Source organism: Lactuca serriola, chromosome 6 (assembly GCF_051521515.1).
Source record: "Lactuca serriola cultivar US96UC23 chromosome 6, Lser_US96UC23_V15, whole genome shotgun sequence".
Classification (NCBI taxonomy): Eukaryota; Viridiplantae; Streptophyta; class Magnoliopsida; order Asterales; family Asteraceae; genus Lactuca; species Lactuca serriola.
This window is the reverse complement of record NC_136413.1, coordinates 18,395,763-18,414,220: the sequence shown is the minus strand read 5'-3', so window position 1 is coordinate 18,414,220 and position 18,458 is coordinate 18,395,763. Positions and strand designations below refer to the sequence as shown.

The 18,458-nt window shown below is 35.1% G+C and overlaps 1 protein-coding gene and 1 non-coding gene across 2 annotated transcripts; one reads left to right on the top strand and one right to left on the bottom strand.

Annotated features, from left to right (window-relative positions):
• Positions 1-12,487: 12,487 nt before the first annotated feature.
• Positions 12,488-12,590, bottom strand: LOC145060727 (U6 spliceosomal RNA). The gene has a single exon (XR_013686913.1). It is a non-coding gene; the product is annotated as a U6 spliceosomal RNA (small nuclear RNA).
• Positions 12,591-14,925: 2,335 nt separating this feature from the next.
• LOC145058213 (vacuolar protein sorting-associated protein 32 homolog 2-like) lies at positions 14,926-17,333 on the top strand. Its single transcript, XM_079006126.1, has 9 exons — positions 14,926-15,009; positions 15,165-15,219; positions 15,330-15,433; positions 16,077-16,176; positions 16,276-16,361; positions 16,479-16,570; positions 16,666-16,780; positions 16,858-17,051; positions 17,140-17,333. The coding sequence occupies exons 3-8, from the start codon at positions 15,362-15,364 to the stop codon at positions 17,047-17,049; spliced, it is 657 nt and encodes a 218-aa protein (XP_078862252.1). The 5' UTR covers positions 14,926-15,009; positions 15,165-15,219; positions 15,330-15,361; the 3' UTR covers positions 17,050-17,051; positions 17,140-17,333.
• The last annotated feature ends 1,125 nt before the right edge of the window (positions 17,334-18,458 follow it).

The window sequence follows — 18,458 nt, the reverse complement described above, 5'->3', positions numbered from 1 at the left end:
CGTACGCCCAGCATACTTATATGTACGCCTAGCGTAATCCCCCATCCGACCAAAATTACCAATTTACCCCTCGGGCGTCTTAGGGCTAAATTCAACCAATATCAAATACTAATCATGACATAATAATTTATTGAAGGAAGGATTTGAAAATACCTGGAAACATGGGATGTTACACTGCCACAACGTGGTGGGTGAGCTGAGCATACCTGTTTTGTCGTATTGCGATCACGCCGTGGCCATGGATGGCCACGACGTGGCGGTCAGCTGTAGGTTGACTTTGACCGTTGACTTTGACCCAAGTTTGACTTAGGGGAGTTTTGGGTATTTTGATTAGTAGTTTGAGCTTAAGTGATTGTGAGTGTATAGGTGGCTGGTAGGGTCAACATTTGGAGTAGTGATATGTGTAGCTATTTCTTCAGAGTGTGAAGTGAGTTTTCCTCATTGTACTTGTAGGTCGAAGGCACCAATGTCGACCCATTAGGTTATGTATCCTGATATATAGGGTGATGATATGTAACGCCCGCGTTTCCAGGCTAGTCATTTCCGTTGATGTAATAGTCTAGGTTAACCTTTGTAACCCATTTTGAAATAATAGAAGTGTATTATTTGAGTATTATGTGTTTTGTGCTTAATTGCTTAATTATGTGGTTTGATTAATTAAGAATAAAAATAAGCGTCAAAATTTAAGTGTAAAATAAACTTGATATCTTTGGATAATGTTGTAGTAGTTGAAACGAGGTTTCCGAATATATAAAGAGCGCCAGAATCTGACTTCGTATGAGGAGGTTATGATTTTCTGAAGTTTCGACTTAGCGGTATGCAGCCCGAATTACTCGATTTGAGATCGAGCGGTTTTTAGTCGAATCGATCTAAAAGAGAATCGAAGATCTCGTTGTTGGTATCGAAGCGATGAAAAGTTAGGTGAGAACGGACGTCAAACGAAGAAGTTATGAATTTATAACGAAGTTTTTCTGTCCCGGCCTATTAAAAATAATTAATAAAAATAAAGTCAAAATTAGCCGACGGAGTCTAAACGAAAGTTGTAGAGCGTAGTCTCACCTTCGCGTGGATATAAAGAACATCGAAAACGGAGTTCGTATGAAGAAGATATGAAATTTCGAAGTTTATTAAATAATTAATAATTAAATTTAATTATTAAATCTCGGTATTATCCGAAGACGAGTCATCAGACTCATCCGAAGTACACCCCGCATACTAGCCTACGCCCCGCGTACACCGAGGTATGTCGACATTCGCACTCGAGTTCTTCGGATACGTAAGCAATGACGTTTCGGAGCAGTACGCCCCACGTACTCCGAGGTTCCAGCCTCTATAAATAGGATCCGAAGGCAGCCGACTCCTTTGCTATCTTTCTCTCTTCTCTCTCCCGTTTTACCTCGATTTGCGTGCCAGAAGTACCCCGAAGCCCCGGTATTATTCTCGAGCCCCGAAGCAAGTCCCGAGATCCCGAAGATCCCGAGAAGTGCGATTCCCGAGTCGAAGCTCTGCCCGAGAGAAGTTCGATTTTTGTGAAGATCTTCCAGATCTGCTGAGGATTACTACTTCTGCAAGTCGTAGTTATGTCCGATCATCTTCTGATCAAGTGAGTGTATACTAACTTTCATAAACACGATAATAATACAAGTATGGTTTGAGTGTATTAAGTATATTGTTGTTTATATGTGTGAGTGTGTAGTTACTTTCTTCTAACGCATAATTATGAAGTATTTTAGACGAAATACGTATTATGTGTATAATTTTGTGGTTATGTTTGTGAAGGTGTATTCACTTTCTTCTATTTTATATATATGATTTATTCTCTATGAAATACGTGTTATGTGTGTGTGTGCCTCATCTGTTATGTGGAATATGTATTGATTAAAGCATTCTATACAGGTTTTTAAACTATGTATAAAAATGTATATTTTTATCTACTAATATGTTGGGTAGAACATGGGTAGATAGTTGGTGTGTAATAAACAGATGAGAGGCCTCGTTGTTGTTTGATTTAGTCATCTAGCGGAGTTTAGATGACGACCACGGACTTTTCTAGACAGTCTTGTGGAAACATTAGCAGGTTCGCCACCTGTAGGTGTTAATGAACTTGGGTGTTCATTCGTTGTACTCCATCCCCCTCATGGTTGCCTTATTTGACTTATATTGTTGAGGAACCCCCGAAGCATGTGTTGTTGCCCCGATGAAATATTCTTAGACTAGGTCCCTTGTGTTAGTTATTTTAGGGACATAAAGTGAGAATAACGGGAATGGGTAATTGGGTTATTGTTGGTTGGTGGAATTAAATATAATTATTTATTGTGGGTTGAAAACCCTATAGGCTCACCAGGCTCCCAAGCCTGACCCACTCAGTTTTATTTGTATTACAAAAAGTGGCGCGAGGGCATAAGATGGATGAACCATCAAGTTGTTTTGTTTACAAGTCTGTATATGTATATATTTGTTTAATGACTTGTAATGTTTTCGTTTATGCTTATTGGTCTGTATCGGAACATGACACCCCGAGTTTTGATTATATAATGAAAATACATTTCCTTTATGAAATGCTTTGGTAAAAATTGTTTTATCATGTTTTGTTTTTGGAAACAAATTCCGCAACACTTTCAAATCAAAAGGATTTACTCTTACATTATTTAAAAGCATAAATGAAAATCGGTCTTTGCTGGCCGAGATTTTGGGGATGTCACATGATATGCTAGTTATACGATAGATTGGTAAATCTGTATGAGTACCTGTATTTGTTGGATATGTGTTTATGTTTATCTGTTGTATATGTTGACATATTATGGATGGGTTGAGGCGGTCTTGCTGTATGCTGAAGGCCAAGATACTTGTGGCGGTCCGAATAGGCCGTAGGCCTTACAAGGCGGTCATGTCAGGCCGAATGCCCGTAGCGCGGTCCAGATAGATTGTAGGCACTGCGAGGCGGTCCAGTCAGGATGAAGTGTCATATTTTCATGTTATTGTTTGTTATGTTGTGTGGTGGTACTTTGGGGGAACTCACTAAGCTTTAGCTTACGGTTTCAGTTTGTTGTTTAAGGTACTTCAAAGGATCATGGGAAAGCGAAGACGTGATCGTGCACATCTTCCTGTTTTTATGATATTTGATCTTGGGATATTCTGATTATGATTATATTTTTGAAACAATGGTTTTTGTAAACACTTTATGGTTAATGAGTTTTTTTGAAAAATTTAAATTTTTATGATTTTTGGGATGTTACAATAGTGATATAGTTCCCAAAAGAAAATTAGACATTATAAAACAATAACTAGAGCATGGAGTTATCGACACCTATAAAACTTGTTACATTAGTATAAAATAATAGTCTTTTTTAAGGATTGTCTCGTTCCCATATTTGGGAGTTCTATAGGCTTTCAGGTTAAGCTTTATCCCTTCTCTAATTTCCTCATTACTTTCACATTTGACTTTGGTGGGTGTGCCTTTTCTTTCTATTGCCACATCGGGTGCTTGTCTCTACAAATAAAAATATATTTTTTAGCATTATAAAATATGAATATAATTAAGTATTTAAATACAAGCTTACATTAAACGACTCTGATTACTACATATATTTATTTGTAAACCCATTTTTAAGCAACATCACGCAAATTGATTGGGTGCATCTCCGTATTAATTCACACTATTGCTTCGGATTTTGTACTTATTTGACGAATTTGGTTGTATGCAAATCACTATTACTTATTAAAAAACAATACAACATTGTACTATTAAGGGGTTATTTTTTATATAAATTGAAAATGTGTTCTAGACAATTGTTCGTATTCTGAAACATATCATATCATTCCGGACAAATCTTGGCATTCAAGAGTATTTTTCTAAGGTTGTTAAGCTACAAAAATGTTATCAAGTCATTTAGTGACTAATCTAGCAAAAAATACAGGAAAATGGAATTCACATCTTTATAAAAGATACATTATGAACATATTCTCCGCATTCTAGAGATGTTGTTTGCATTCCGAACATGTACTTTACACATTGTTACCCCTTCGTATGAAGGGTATTTCAATGATGTTGTTCTCATTTTGCACATTTTCAATGTAAAATGTGTTTTAACATGGTATCCGATGCCAAAAATATTATATATTTAAAATGTTGGTTGGTTTAAAGAAAAACCACACAATCAATTATCAACTAGATGCATTCCAGCGTGTTGCGCTGGTTGGAAATGGTGTTGTGTGGTTCGGAAACTCGGAATGGTTCAAGTGGATTGGAATCAATGTTGAAGTATAATATTATAGACATAGTTATTGTAACGCCCGCATATCTGGGCTAGTCAATTTAGAGGCAATAGGGGTCGAAAACGACTTTTCGACAAAATATTATTTAGAATAAATAATCTTAACCAATTTGTAGAATATGTCACAAGGTTTCTGTACATATAAAGAACGCCGAAATCCGAGTTATAACGAAGAAGTTATGGCCCGTCGAAGTTTCGCGACGGAACCGGCACGACACCGGGAAACGTAATTAGTGAATTTACGATGGAGGAATTTTTAGCCTTAGTGATCTAAACAAAAGTCGTAGAATATGTTAAACCGAGAAAATCCATAAAAAGAACGCCCAAATCTGACTTCGTATGAAGAAGTTATGATTTTTCTAAGATTCGGCTTAGCAGTGCACAGTCCGAAACTCGAATTTTAGTTCGAGCGGTTTTTGGCTTAAGTGACCTAAATGAGAGTTGAAGATCTCATTAATAGGAACTCAACGGTAAAAAGATAGACGAAAACGGAGTCCGTATGAAGGAGTTACGAATTCTTCGCGGTCATTTAACAGTCTAAACGCCTCTTACTGTTAAATTTGAGATCGGTCGAGAATTAGCACCAACTCGGCGAGTAGGTCCCCCTACTCAGCGAGTCCATCAGATATTTTCACTATAAATAGAGGTGTCGGGCATTTACTTCTCTTCACACCTCCCAAACTCACTTTCTCTCTCTAGCCTCCCAAACCCCCCCTCCCCCTATAAAGCCTATGTAAACCCCCTAGCACCCGAAGGAAGCCCCGAGGCTCCTGGAGTCCCGAGAAAAGAGCCTTTCGGCTCGGGAACGCTGCTCCAGCGAAGCCCCGTTTTCAAGAAAACCCGCTGTAAGTGAGCTATGTCTACCATATCTTTAGTATAGCTTATGTTTTAATATAGTAACGTTATTAGGAACTTATAATGAGTATTTGGGCTATTATTATGAGTTACATTGAGTGTTATTTAACACTTATATAATAATAATAATAGCTAGACTATTAATTTGTCGCGGTTATCGTTAGACTAAACCCTAGTGGTATTGGTATTAGGTTTTATCGAAGGGAAATTGTTTTGAGAGTATCGAAACGCTGTCCGAGTGATGAGTCACCACCTTTCAGGTGAGTGCATGGTCCCTTTCATCTTACACATAGATATGAAGTATTTTATTATAAATTACGTTCTATGTGTGCATATTGTCTGAATACTTGCTATCTATGCTTGTGAAAGATTTTTATACATGTTTTAAATGATGTAAACTGTATAAAGTATTTTATATCTACAAAATATGTTGGGTAAAACATGGGTAGATGAATGATGAGGGATAAAATCTGAAATAGAGGAACATTAGTAGCATGGACCTAGTGCCCTATAGGTATACATTGACAGCAGTGGACCTAGTACCCTATAGATGAGCATTGGTAGCTGCGCCACAACCCGTAGATGTTTTAGATCTACGGTAAACGTCCTAGCAGCTGCGCTCTAAGGACAGTATCGGCAGCTGCGCCTAATAGGGAGCCTTATGACCATGACAGTAGCGTTTAAAGGTCAATACCGACAGAAGCGCCTCATAGAAAATGTCCCAATTCTGGCAGCTGCGCCTAAGTGACAAGATTAGCAGCTGCGCTTGCCCAATGTGTCATTGACAACAATGGACTTCATGTTGTTTCCTTAGGATGATCCTTAGGAATGAATGAATGAGAAATAGCTGATTCTTAGGGTAGATCCTTAAGAATAAAGAAGATAATGGGGATGAGTAATTGGGTTGATTGTTTGATTGTTTAAACATAATAATTATATTATTGTGGGTTGAAAACCCTATGTACTCACCAGGTTTCCCAACCTGACCCACTAAGTTTATTTATATCACATGTGTTGATATGAAGTCACATTATACTGAGAGATTTAAAAGAGATGTAGATCACTAGAGTAAATGAATGTAAGTTCTGTTTATGCTTATGTTTCTGTATTGACGATGACATCCCAAATGTTTTAAAAGTGAATAAAAATATATTTCTTTAGAAATGCTTTGATAACGCGATTATCATGTTTTTCTGGGAACAGATTCCGCAACATTTTTATTAAAAGAGATACTCTGATTTTTATAAAACATAAAAAAAATCGGACTTTTCTGGCCGTAAAAATGGGGATATCACAGTTATGAATGTAGGTTGCTATTTCTTGTACTTAACTAAAACTTAAATGCAGAAATAACATATTACTTGTACTTGAATAAACAACGCTCAAACCTATCTAATACAAATGATGAAGAAGTAAAAGCAAGTTCCTGCAATTCCATTGAATTTGAAATCAACAATCCTATTAAGATATTGCGTGTGCCTCTGGCTGTATGATTTAGGGTTCCCCACTTCACGCAACGCAGATCGTAACTGTGCACATGGAAATTTACGATTTTGCCATCACTTGGGCATGGAATAAACATTCTGCTACATTATTACTATTTGGAAGCTCTCTTCTCAACATATTGTTACGCCAACTAATTTTATGTAATAAAAAAACAGTAGATCAAATTCAAATAAAATTGATTTTCATGTGTCATGTATACCTACTATTTATACGTGTTGAGTTGTGCATATAAATGACCATTTTGCCCGTGTCTCCATCTGCTTCAACTCATTAATTTTTAAGAACTCTAAACTTTAAATAAATTCAACGAAGCACATGTCTGTTTCTTTTAAAGTCGAAGGCCTCCCTAACCATTCAAATTTTCTCAGCAAGTGTTACTTCCCATTTTCCAAATTCCATCTCCAATCAGTAAAATTATTCTTCGCTACATGATCGAGTTAATTGAAGTTCAAGTCCTCATACTCGCCCCTTACTGTATTAGCTCCAATAATGCTTCGTTATTGCTTTGTAGTAGCATGCATTTTTTAACACAGAGTTGATCAAACTTGTATTGATAATCTAAGAGTACGAATTCCCCTTCTTTCCCAACATCTTAACCTGTAATTTTTTTAATCAATCATTACAACTATATGAAAAAAGATAAAAAAAAAAAAAATATAAGAGTGATATAAATATTACCTGCACTGTCATTGATGCAAAGTTAAAAAAAAAAAAAAAAAGTTTAAATTAATTCAATATTTTTGAAGAATTGGAGCTAAACGGGTTGTTCCCAGTTATGCATTCCAGTGCTCTTGTTGATTAAATCAACGACGCCGCTACAAAAGCCAATAACCCCAACTGGTCAATAACAATGATATTTTTCTCATGTTGAAATAAAACGCAATTTTTGAGAGATACAAAAAACTCCAGGAAAGAAATATTGACGACCACATAGCACTTTACATGAAATAAATGAAATTCTTTAAAAGTTTGTTGGCTTTGGTCTGTTACAAAGATTATTTTACATGAAACAAAAAGGATATTTAAAAAATGTTATTGACTTTTCAAACAGGATTTTAAAATGAGGCTATGTTACTATGTACATATAATAAGAAAGCCACCGTGTTGAGTGATATCCCTAACCTTGGTTGATTTATCTCAAAATGGGAGTCAATAGCAAGAACTCTTCATCGTCCATCTCCACATGCAGTTGTTTCTCATGATTTTGCTAAAAGGGTAAATTTGTCTTTTGATATAATGCTCGCTTCAGCTTTGGAGATCTTTCTTTCCATAAAACAACACTTTCACTCTTCGGGTCCACTTTGGCTCTTGCGTCTTTGAAGGCATAATACTCTTTTTCCCCTAGTTGCTTTTGGGTTCCGTCGGACAAATTTGTCCCTGCCTTATTTTTTGGTTCAATTTTTCCCCTTAATCAAAAACTTGTTCCAGAAGGCATGTGGTTGGGAATGCTTTTGGAAGTGATGCGTTAAAACAAATAATACACTCAAAGCAAGATTATATGAAGATAAACTTTAAAAAAAAAAGATAACCTTTCCAGAAATCATATTGAAAGAGTCTAGTACTACCCTCCTACCCAAGCTCTCATTGTAATGAGTCTGTCAACAACAAACATATCCACATGAGTTCATATAATTTAGCATACTAAGTCTTTTTTTATTAAGTTCATTATTTTATGATATCATCTGGAAAAGCGTAAAGTATGATTTTATTTTAACAAAAAAGGAAGAGCAAAATTAACAATACATAATTTGTGTTCTTAATATTGAATCTCAAATTACTAATCAAAATTGGAAACAGTGGATGTTTTTTGCCTGCTTGTCTTTTTCTATCCCGTGATACCATCGTTAGGTTGAATGAATTGCCGAAAGTCTGTCGATTCGTAGTCATGGATACAAAGAAACCTTGATACAACCGTTGTGTTGAATGGATTAGCCATATTTTTAGAGTGCTTCAAAATACATGTGAAAAAATGTTATAGATGAAGCAAAATAATGACATAAAAATAATAGGATATCACCTCTGGTCTGGAAGTCTAACCGAAAGCTGCAAATTTGGAACTCGGTGTCGCGATACAAAAATTTGGGTGAAAACAGATATGGGAAAAATGAAACCAAACGTAGCTTATTTTCCCTAGAAACAAAGGACAGAGGATGGCGATAAATATACCGGTGGTTGATTGGAAAATGTCTGTTGAAGCAAAAATCGAACCCTAATCTCTGGTTGCTTGGAGGATGTTGTCGAAGAAATCTGGTAGAAATCAAGAGCGAAGAACGAAGCAAATGAAGGGCAAACAGTCGAACACATTTGGGTAAGGAACCGATAGATGGAGTCATTGAGATAAGAGTAAGGCGGTGGATCGGTGTTAACCCATGGTGAAAGAACGGTGAATGATAGAATAAGCACACATTTGGTCGATAATGAAGCTAAGCAGGTGCGGGGGCGGTGCGATCTTCGACCGCGTCTCCTCCGGTGGGACGACGGGCTCGGATGGTTGATGATCGGTTGGGTACGGAGGAAAGTGGATTTGGGCGACCAATGGTGGAGGTTAGATCGATTTGGCGGATTCCATGCAACGACGACGGGGATGACGGTGGTTGAAGCTGGCGGAGGTCAGCGATGCAGGCGGGTGTCGTTAGCGTAGGGGCGGGGTGGTGCTGGAGGCTCCGAAGAAAACATCGACTCTTTGAAGGAACGGTGGAAGGAGAAAGGGTACGAATGGCAAGAGGCCTCCAATCCATCCAACCGATTCAAAACTGGAATGTAAGAGAGGCGGTGGGAAGGATCCGGAAGAACGCCAACAATCATAAAGTGATTGGGTGGGAAACGGTGAAGAGAACAGACGCGTAGCAACAAAAAACCGATCAAATGGCAGAAAATGCCCAGAAAACAAAAACGGAAAAGAAAGCCAGAAGTAGACAGACGACCATAAAAGAAGGACTATTTGTGCCAAAAAACCAGCATGTTGGAAGGTAAAAGAAAATAGATAGAATTGCAACATCACCCATAATCAGGGGACCAGTTTTGCCCAAAGCGATGAAGATTACTGTAGCTAAGGATTGATAATTTTAATATATATATATATATATATATATATATATATATATATATATAATTATTACAAGTTTTAGTCCCCTTTTAACAGCTGATAGTTGATTATGAGTTTGTGTTCATAAGGCTATGAGGAGTAGTCACGCTCAACCCATTCAAAAAGTGATGCTAATTCAACGCCACGTCAACTCTATTATAAGCTCACTATCAAACAAATAGACTTTGAAAATGGTTACGACTCAATATTATTTATCTTTTTATTTTTTTTATTTTTTTTACATTAGATTAAATAATCATTAGCCAATGACAGTAAAAAACATTAGCCAATCAACTTCCATGTCTTCATCCGTCTTAGCCACTACCTCACAACCAACCCACCGGAGTCAAGGACGATGTTCACGTGTGGGTTAGTTTCGCATCACATGTGAGTTATCCGGGTGAGCGGATAGTCTAAACCTATTTAAAAAAAGGGATAATGACTTAGGAGGGTAATTAGGTTTCCAGTTTGTCCGTATTAGGTAACTAAGGTTTTTTTTGTGCGTATTAGACCATTATGGTTGTTATTACCGTTTAGAAATACTCATTTTTACTGGTTAAAACGGTAAAAAGAACTATTTTTAAACGGTAATAACAACCATATTGGTCTAATACGCACAAAAAAACCTTAGTGACCTAATACAGACAAACTGGAAACCTAATTCCCCTCCTAAGTCATTAACCCTAATTATTTAGAAAACATGCTTACTAATCAATGTGACTGACTTGTTTGACTGAAAATAGTTGCTTCCATTTAAACTTATCTCACAACCCTTCCAGAACTTCCAAGTCCAAAAACTCATATGATTGATGATCTTCATTACATAAATAGGCAACATTTTATCAATAACTTCTTTTTTGTCATTTAAATGTTTATGAACACATCCATATGTACAAGAACAATCTCACTTTGATACCTCCCATCAATGTCTACATTTGATAACCAATGGAAACATAAAACCAACAGGGACTTGCAGAGGATGCCTATTATCAATTATTTTATAAAGACTAAACTGCAAATTTGGTCCCTGTGGTTAGCAAAAACATGTGGATGGAGTCCAAAAAGTTTCCAACTTGCATCACTAGTCCAAAATCAGAAACTTTTTGTGGTTTTAGTCCCTCAAAAAGTTGAAAGGACTATTTTGCCCTTTTAATTTCTTTTTCTAATTTTTTGTATTTGTTTTAACACCCTTTTAATTTAAAAATAATAGAAAAAACAAAAATTGGCCCACCCCACTCTCTCTTCACCGTATCCCTCGTTTTTTTTCTCTCTCTCTCTCTCTCTCTCACACACACACAACTCCTTTTGAAATTCGTCTTCTCCAGACATCCTCAAAACGAAGAAAAAAAATCCAAAATCAAGCCCTAGAAAAAAAAACTGAACTAAACAAATCAAAGAACATCTTATTTGCACCCTTTACAACAAATTTCTTATTCCTGCATTTCAAACCTTTTCCCTTGGATCATTGTAATCACCTATTGAACTGAGTTTACAAACCCAATGATTAAAACCCCGTGAATCCAAGAAAAAAAGATTTTAATGTAAACTCACAAAGAAGGGGCGATGAGTTCAGCAGATAAACATATTGACATATATATACACTTATTCCCGGTAAGAGGGAGACAAGGTATCACAACTTACCTTCATTTTCGACTTCTTCACCTTAAGTACAAGACGAGATCAATTATCCCGATTCCTTACTAAGTTCTTGTCATTAGACTTCAAATTGAAAAAACCCATCAGCCAAGCATACACCAACACTATCAAACTGTAGGAGCGTTTCCTCCTGTGAGTAATGTTGGCTGTCACTCGAGGAAGATGGGTATCGTCGGGAAACATCTCCTCCATCATTGTTTTGTTCCATATTTTCTTTGACTTGTAATCACCCTTGATGTTTCGTTTTCTCCGTTCCAAATCTTCATGGAATTTGTATTTCGAGGTTAGATTCCTTCTCTTTAATCCTTCAAACACTCCATTGATGAAGTTCTCACATTATATGTGTATGTGTGTTTGAGCTTATCTAATTTTGTTGTGTTTGAGCTTCTATATTTTTGGTGTGTTTAAGCCTCTCTGTAACTAGTATGATTTGGTTAAAAAAATCGTGAGAAGGGTGTGAAATGGAGCAGTAAGGAAGAAGATGATGAGAGAGAGGGGGTATGGTACTGTTAGTGAGGGTGGGGTGGGTTAATTCTTGTTTTTTCTATTATTTTTAAATTAAAAGGGTGTTAAAACAAATACAAAAAATTAGAAAAAGAAATTAAAAGGGTAAAATAGTCCTTTCAACTTTTTGAGGGACTAAAACCACAAAAAGTTTCTGATTTTGGATCAGTGGTGCAAGTTGGAAACTTTTGGGACTCCATCCACATATTTTTGCTAACCACAGGGACGAAATTTGCAGTTTAGTCTTTTATAAACAACAAAACCACAACATGAACTAAGAAACTGAAGTTGCAAAATGAATAAAAAATCAGCACATAAACAAACACATACAAACTATATACAACACATAAACGGGAGTTTATAAAGCATGAAACTTAATGACAAGAAAAGTAAAAAACTTAAATGAGACTTTATAGAAAGAAAGATTATCATTACTTGCCACAAATGGTTGAAGACATCAACAAGAAGATCAATCTGACCATAGAATCCGCATGTTGTCTGATCATGACTTCAGTGGTGAACTACTAAAACGTAAGAATTGTAATTGAACTCTATTAGCATTTGAAAAGGGCATTAGGGTTTCAGAGAAGACGACGAAGGGTTTAAAATTTTTTTGGACCATTTCTCAATTTGTGCGTGTCATCCTTGCGCAGGGGTCATGCTAATCTTCTCTGTATCGTTCCATTTTTATCAGATGTCCCCAAAGAGACGACTATAGATGAAGAGCTTCGCGATATAGAGGAGTATCAGGTTATATGGGACGACGCGAGTTCTAAACGAACTAGTTTAGTGTTGATGGTCATATATTCTCAATGTCTTTAAATTTAGGGTTAATGACTTAGAAAGGTAATTAGGTTTCCAGTTTGTCCATATTAGATCACTAAGGTTTTTTTTGTGCGTATTAGACCAACATGGTTGTTATTACCATTTACAAATAGTCCCTTTTACCGGTTAAGGTTTTTTTGTGCGTATTAGACCAACATGGTTGTTATTACCGTTTACAAATAGTCCTAAAACCGGTAAAAGGACTATTTGTAAACGGTAATAACAACCATATTGGTCTAATACGCACAAAAAAACCTTAGTGAACTAATACAAACAAACTGAAAACCTAATTACCCTCCTAAGTCATTATCCCTAAAAAAAAAAAAATTAGAAAATACAAGAGTTTGATATTATTATTAAATTTATTGGGATAATGACTTGAAAGGGTAACGAACTTTCGACTTTTGTCACATTTAGTCACTAAACTTTTTTTCGTTATCTATTTGCCATTGAACTATTGAAACTGTTCACATTTTATCCTTATGACCGGCTGTTGCCGGTCATAAGGGTAAAATGTGAACAATTTCAATAGTTCAATGGCAAATAGATAACGAAAAAAAGTTTAGTGACTAAATATGAACAAAATCGAAAGTTCGTTTCCCTCTAAAAAGTTCAATGACTAAATGTGAACAAACTTTCTCTTGTATTATGTTTTAGCAAATTATTTGTTTTTGTTAAATTCTAACAACATTTGTTGATGAAGAAATCTATGAAATAAAAAAAAAAAACAAAACCCTGAAAATATATTTAAAAAAAACAAAAAACCAAAACCGAAATAAAAAACCAATGGTTTGACATTTTCCAAAATAAAAAATCAAAATTTCCAATCTGATTTTGGTTTTACAAAAAAAATGAACCATTCTCACTGATGTGAATTATGACCATTAGTTTGGCATGCAGAATTTGTGACATCCCATGAATATGTAGTTACAACATCGTCTGAACTCGTAATTCATAGTAAGGGGTTAGAGTATCATCGCATGAATACGTAGTTACAACATCGCCTGAACTCGTAATTCATCACCTACAGGTTATGGGCCTGCTGGTGTTTCCACGGAGTTGTCTAGAATAGTCCGTGGTCGCCATCTATACTCTGATAGATGACTACATCGCCACATTGTCGGTTAAGGTTATGGTATCTCCTTTCATCCTACATCACATATTCATCATCATCGATTTACCTAATTATCATCACCTTTTTATCATCACCTATCTCTCATCGTTTTATTTCATCACACACCAACTATTTCATCTACCCATGTTTCATCCGCAACATATTTGTAGATATAAAATAAATATACCGTTTAAATCTTTTAAAACATGTATAAAATCGTTCATCCAGCATAGACAACAAGTATTCAAATAATATGCATACATAGCACGTAATTTATATAAAATACTTCATATCTATGTTTAAGATGAAAATAACTATATATACCATAAAAATCCCATAAATGCTTCCTAACTTCGAACCCCAAGGTTTACTCTACTAAAGCTTCATATTCTCGGCTCTCTGGACCTAGAAGGGTCCAGATCTATCACACCAAAAAGCTCAAGATAGCTCTTTCTTTCACTCTACACACTCAAGCTCGCTAGGGTTCTCACTTATGGGAAAGGTAGTCGCAATTGAAGGTCATAAGTGCCTCTAAATATGGCTCGGGCCCAAAGATTTAGAGTTTCTGCCAACAACGCGGACTCGTCGAGTCGCCTCACCGACTCGTCGAGTCCATTCATTAATCCGAGTCATCAGTCGCGACCTTACTCGACGAGTTGAGGCATCAACTCGTCGAGTCTCTCTTCTTAACTCAAAAGAAAAATACTTAAATTATGATACCTGGAAATCCGGATGTTAGATTTTGTTTTTTTATTTCATAGATTTCTTCATCAACAAATGTTGCTACTATTAAACAAAAATAAATAATTTGCTAAAACATAATACAATAGGAAGTTTGTTCATATTTAGTCATTGAACTTTTTAGAGGGAAACGAACTTTCAATTTTGTTCATATTTAGTCACTAAACTTTTTTTCGTTATCTATTTGCCACTAAACTATTGAAACTGTTCACACTTTACCCTTATGACTGGTAATAGCCGGTCATAAGGGTAAAATATGAACAGTTTCAATAGTTCAATGGCAAATAGATAACGAAAAAAAATTTAGTGACTAAATATGACAAAAATCGAAAGTTCGTTACCTTTCAAGTCATTATCCCAAATTTATTTTATCAATATCCTTTCATAAGTTACCCCTCTCCAAACCCCCAAACACGTTATTGAGTAAAGCGTGTACATCGACATTGGAGGTAACCATTAAGCCTAAGAAAATCCCCCTCCAATTGGATTCTATTATAGATTCATTCAATCTTCATCATCGTTTCAAAACCCTCCTCGGTTTCAATATAAATCCTTTCAATTTCGATTTGCTTCAGTGTTTTTATCTCACAAACCTTCCACACAGGTTAAGAAGTATCACTTGATTATTAGGGTAATCACTCACACTTGTCAATTCTCAGGTAACGATTGTTTGTTACTTTGACTTTTCTTGTATATATGTTTGTTTGCTCACCGATCAAACGATTGTGCGATTTTAGTAATTCGAGTTTCTTGCTTTTGATCGGATCAGATCGCAGGGGTTTCAAGTAAAAATAGTTAACAATGTTTGCTCGAATGTTTGGCAAACCTAAGCAAGAAGCTAACGCCGTAACGACGTTAGACAAACTAAATGAGGTAATCTCTTGCGAACTTTTAGAATTTTGACTTTTTCTTTGTTAATTGTCGAAATCTGTTTGCTTTTTTTTATCTTGACATTCTCATCTACTCGTTAACGTTTGTTGGAAGCATTGATTTTTGTAGGAGTTTTCAGATTGCTTTCTGCTAGTCTATCTGATGTTTCTTGGGTTCGTCTTGCATTTAGTTCATGGTTTTCTGAATCCATTTGATCTGCTTCTCGTATTTAGTTGCTGAAGGACTTGTATAATCTTACAAGCTATGGGCTTTACATGAGATGTTAACTATCTAATATACTTCATCCTGTTTAAAGCTACTTAATTTTAGTAAATAAGCATACCCTTTTTGCCATGCTCTAGCTAATTGGTATCAGAAGATAATCCTTCACTAAGGAGAAGAATGACTTGTGCTATGTTGTTTTTATGTTTGTTCTTACTTTGTATGATAACAATTCTTCATTGCTTGCACATATGGTGAATGTATCTTCACCAGATCTGTGAATTAGTAACTTGTGATTGAAGAGAAAATGAGATATGCTTTTCTTGATTCTTTAAGGGAATGACTGTTGTGTTGAAATATGGAGTGATTCTAATGGTTTTTTTGTCATTTTTCTCTTGTATTGAATTATTAAATATTTCTGCAGACACTTGAAATGCTAGAGAAGAAAGAAAAAGTGCTTCTGAAGAAAGCTGGTGCTGAGGTTGAAAAGGCAAAGGAGTTCACTAGAGCCAAAAACAAAAGGGGTATTAATTAAGATTTCAAAGTTTTATACCCTAATTTGGCTATTGTTTGAAAATTCAAATTATACTAATAATGTTGTTTCTCATTATGGCATTATTCAGCTGCAATACAGTGTCTGAAGCGAAAAAGACTTTATGAACAACAAATTGAACAGCTTGGCAATTTTCAATTACGTATTCATGATCAGGTGCCTTTTAGATTTTTGTATCATCAAAACATCATCAATTTTACATTTATGTTTTATATTTTCACCAACAGTTATTCTTAATTAATTAATTAATTAATGTTTGTCCATGGACACCAGATGATAATGCTTGAAGGTGCAAAAGCTACAACAGAGACAGTGGATGCCTTGAGAACTGGAGCTCAAGCAATGAAGGCAATGCAAAAGGCTGTGTAAGTTTCAAAATCTATTATTTGTGTATATAATAATATAAGAAGTCAAAAAGAAACACCATTATATATTTTTTGATTTTTTTTTTGTGATACAGGAATATTGATGACGTGGACAAGACAATGGATGAGATAAATGAGCAGACAGAGAACATGAAACAAATTCAGGAAGCATTGTCAACGCCTATTGGTGCAGCAGCTGATTTTGATGAGGTACTCTTTTTAAACTTTATAAAGAATTATATAATAAAATTTTGAGAAAAAAAAATATTGATTGTATAAATATGCAGGATGAGTTGGAGGCTGAACTTGAAGAATTAGAAGGAGCTGAGCTGGAAGAACAGCTGCTACAGCCTGCCACCACCGCACCCGCAGCTCCACTCCATGTACCTGCAGGCAGACAATCAACACGTCCACCTCCCCGCCACAACACAGCTGAGGAAGATGAACTCGCTGCATTGCAGGCTGAAATGGCACTTTAAAGGTCTGTTTATTTATTAATATATTTTTTTGGCTTATTAATATCAAAAAGTTTGATAAAGTTTTATGGTGTATTATTATTGTTCATGCAGTTTCAACTCTCGGTTGGAAGAATTTGTAAAGATTTGGATGTTTGAAAAATGTTGGTTATGAATTATGATCTGTTAAATCTATTCACATGGACACGTATTGTTTATTTGATAACATGATGACTTTTTATCTTCTTAGGAACGAAAAAAGGATTGTCGTTCCATTTTTATCATAGTGTTCATGTGTTGATGTGTTATTTGAGATTTTTTTTTTTCTTGGTGAATTCTATATCATTGTGTTGCATTGTTTTATGGCTAGTATATATTTTGTCCTTTTGATGTCATGGTGATAATGGTTGATGTTGACTTTTGTAAAAGTCAACTCCATATGCTTGACTTTCTTACAAGTCAATTGTTTACATATAAACTGTAAAGTACGGCTTTTGTTAACTTATGCTGTGATGGTTTTGTCAAGGTTTTGGGAAGCCACTATTAGTGATTACTGATGATTACCCTAACAATTCTTAAACATGTCTGCTTTTATGTTCGATTCCTTCTGATTTAATTATAATATTTATGGAAATCAAAATTGAAAATCCGATTTGAGGTTGACTTTTGATTTTATCAAGGCTTTGTAGGAACTACCCTTCCTTTTGCCACCAATGTTGTGTCTAAAACCCTTTAAACAATCAAATAAATTATTCGGTCAATCATGGGTCGACTCAAGAACCTGCAAACTCATTTTCAGTGATCAAATGGTGGATTCGTTGGAGAGATTATTGATTATTTGTAGAAGTTTGGGGTTGCAGGTGGGATGGAAAATCTTGGTGTGGGAAATTAGAGATAGATTCTTGTTGCAATTTGATCAAGTCTTTTGAATAAATGGTTACGAGTTAAAAGACTTGTCATACATATTTATAAAGCTAACATTTTTTTCTTGAATCCCATGCATTTGAAACCTCCATTCTTTTTTCCTTTCACCATATTCATTTGAAACTTCCATGACTTTTCAATTTCTTTATTATAATAATTATAATTTGGTAATTAGGTTAAATAAATATCAAATCTAAAGTGTATTCATATATAAACTAAATTTCAATATTAAAATAATATCTTTAATTCTACTTATAATATTATGTTTTTTAACTTTTAACATATTATACTTAATTTATTAGTTTTAATATATTGTTGGATGTAAACCATTATCATTTTAAATGTATAATTTTTGAACAATTTGTATAAAATACTTAAATTATTACTTAAAATATAACATTATAGGCTCAACTTAAATATAAATTTTATTTAACTTAAACAACCCAAAGATTATTTTATAAATAGTTAAAAGTGATAAATTGTAGTGCCTTTCTAATAATGATTGTAAG

What these genes read in the sequence shown, in the direction of transcription:
- LOC145058213 (XM_079006126.1), top strand. Translation starts at nt 15,362, where the DNA reads ATGTTTGCTCGAATGTTTGGCAAACCTAAGCAAGAAGCTAACGCCGTA. An exon ending in CGTTAGACAAACTAAATGAG is followed by an intron (nt 15,434 to 16,076) that starts GTAATCTCTTGC and finishes ATATTTCTGCAG; the next exon opens with ACACTTGAAATGCTAGAGAA. An exon ending in AATTACGTATTCATGATCAG is followed by an intron (nt 16,362 to 16,478) that starts GTGCCTTTTAGA and finishes CATGGACACCAG; the next exon opens with ATGATAATGCTTGAAGGTGC.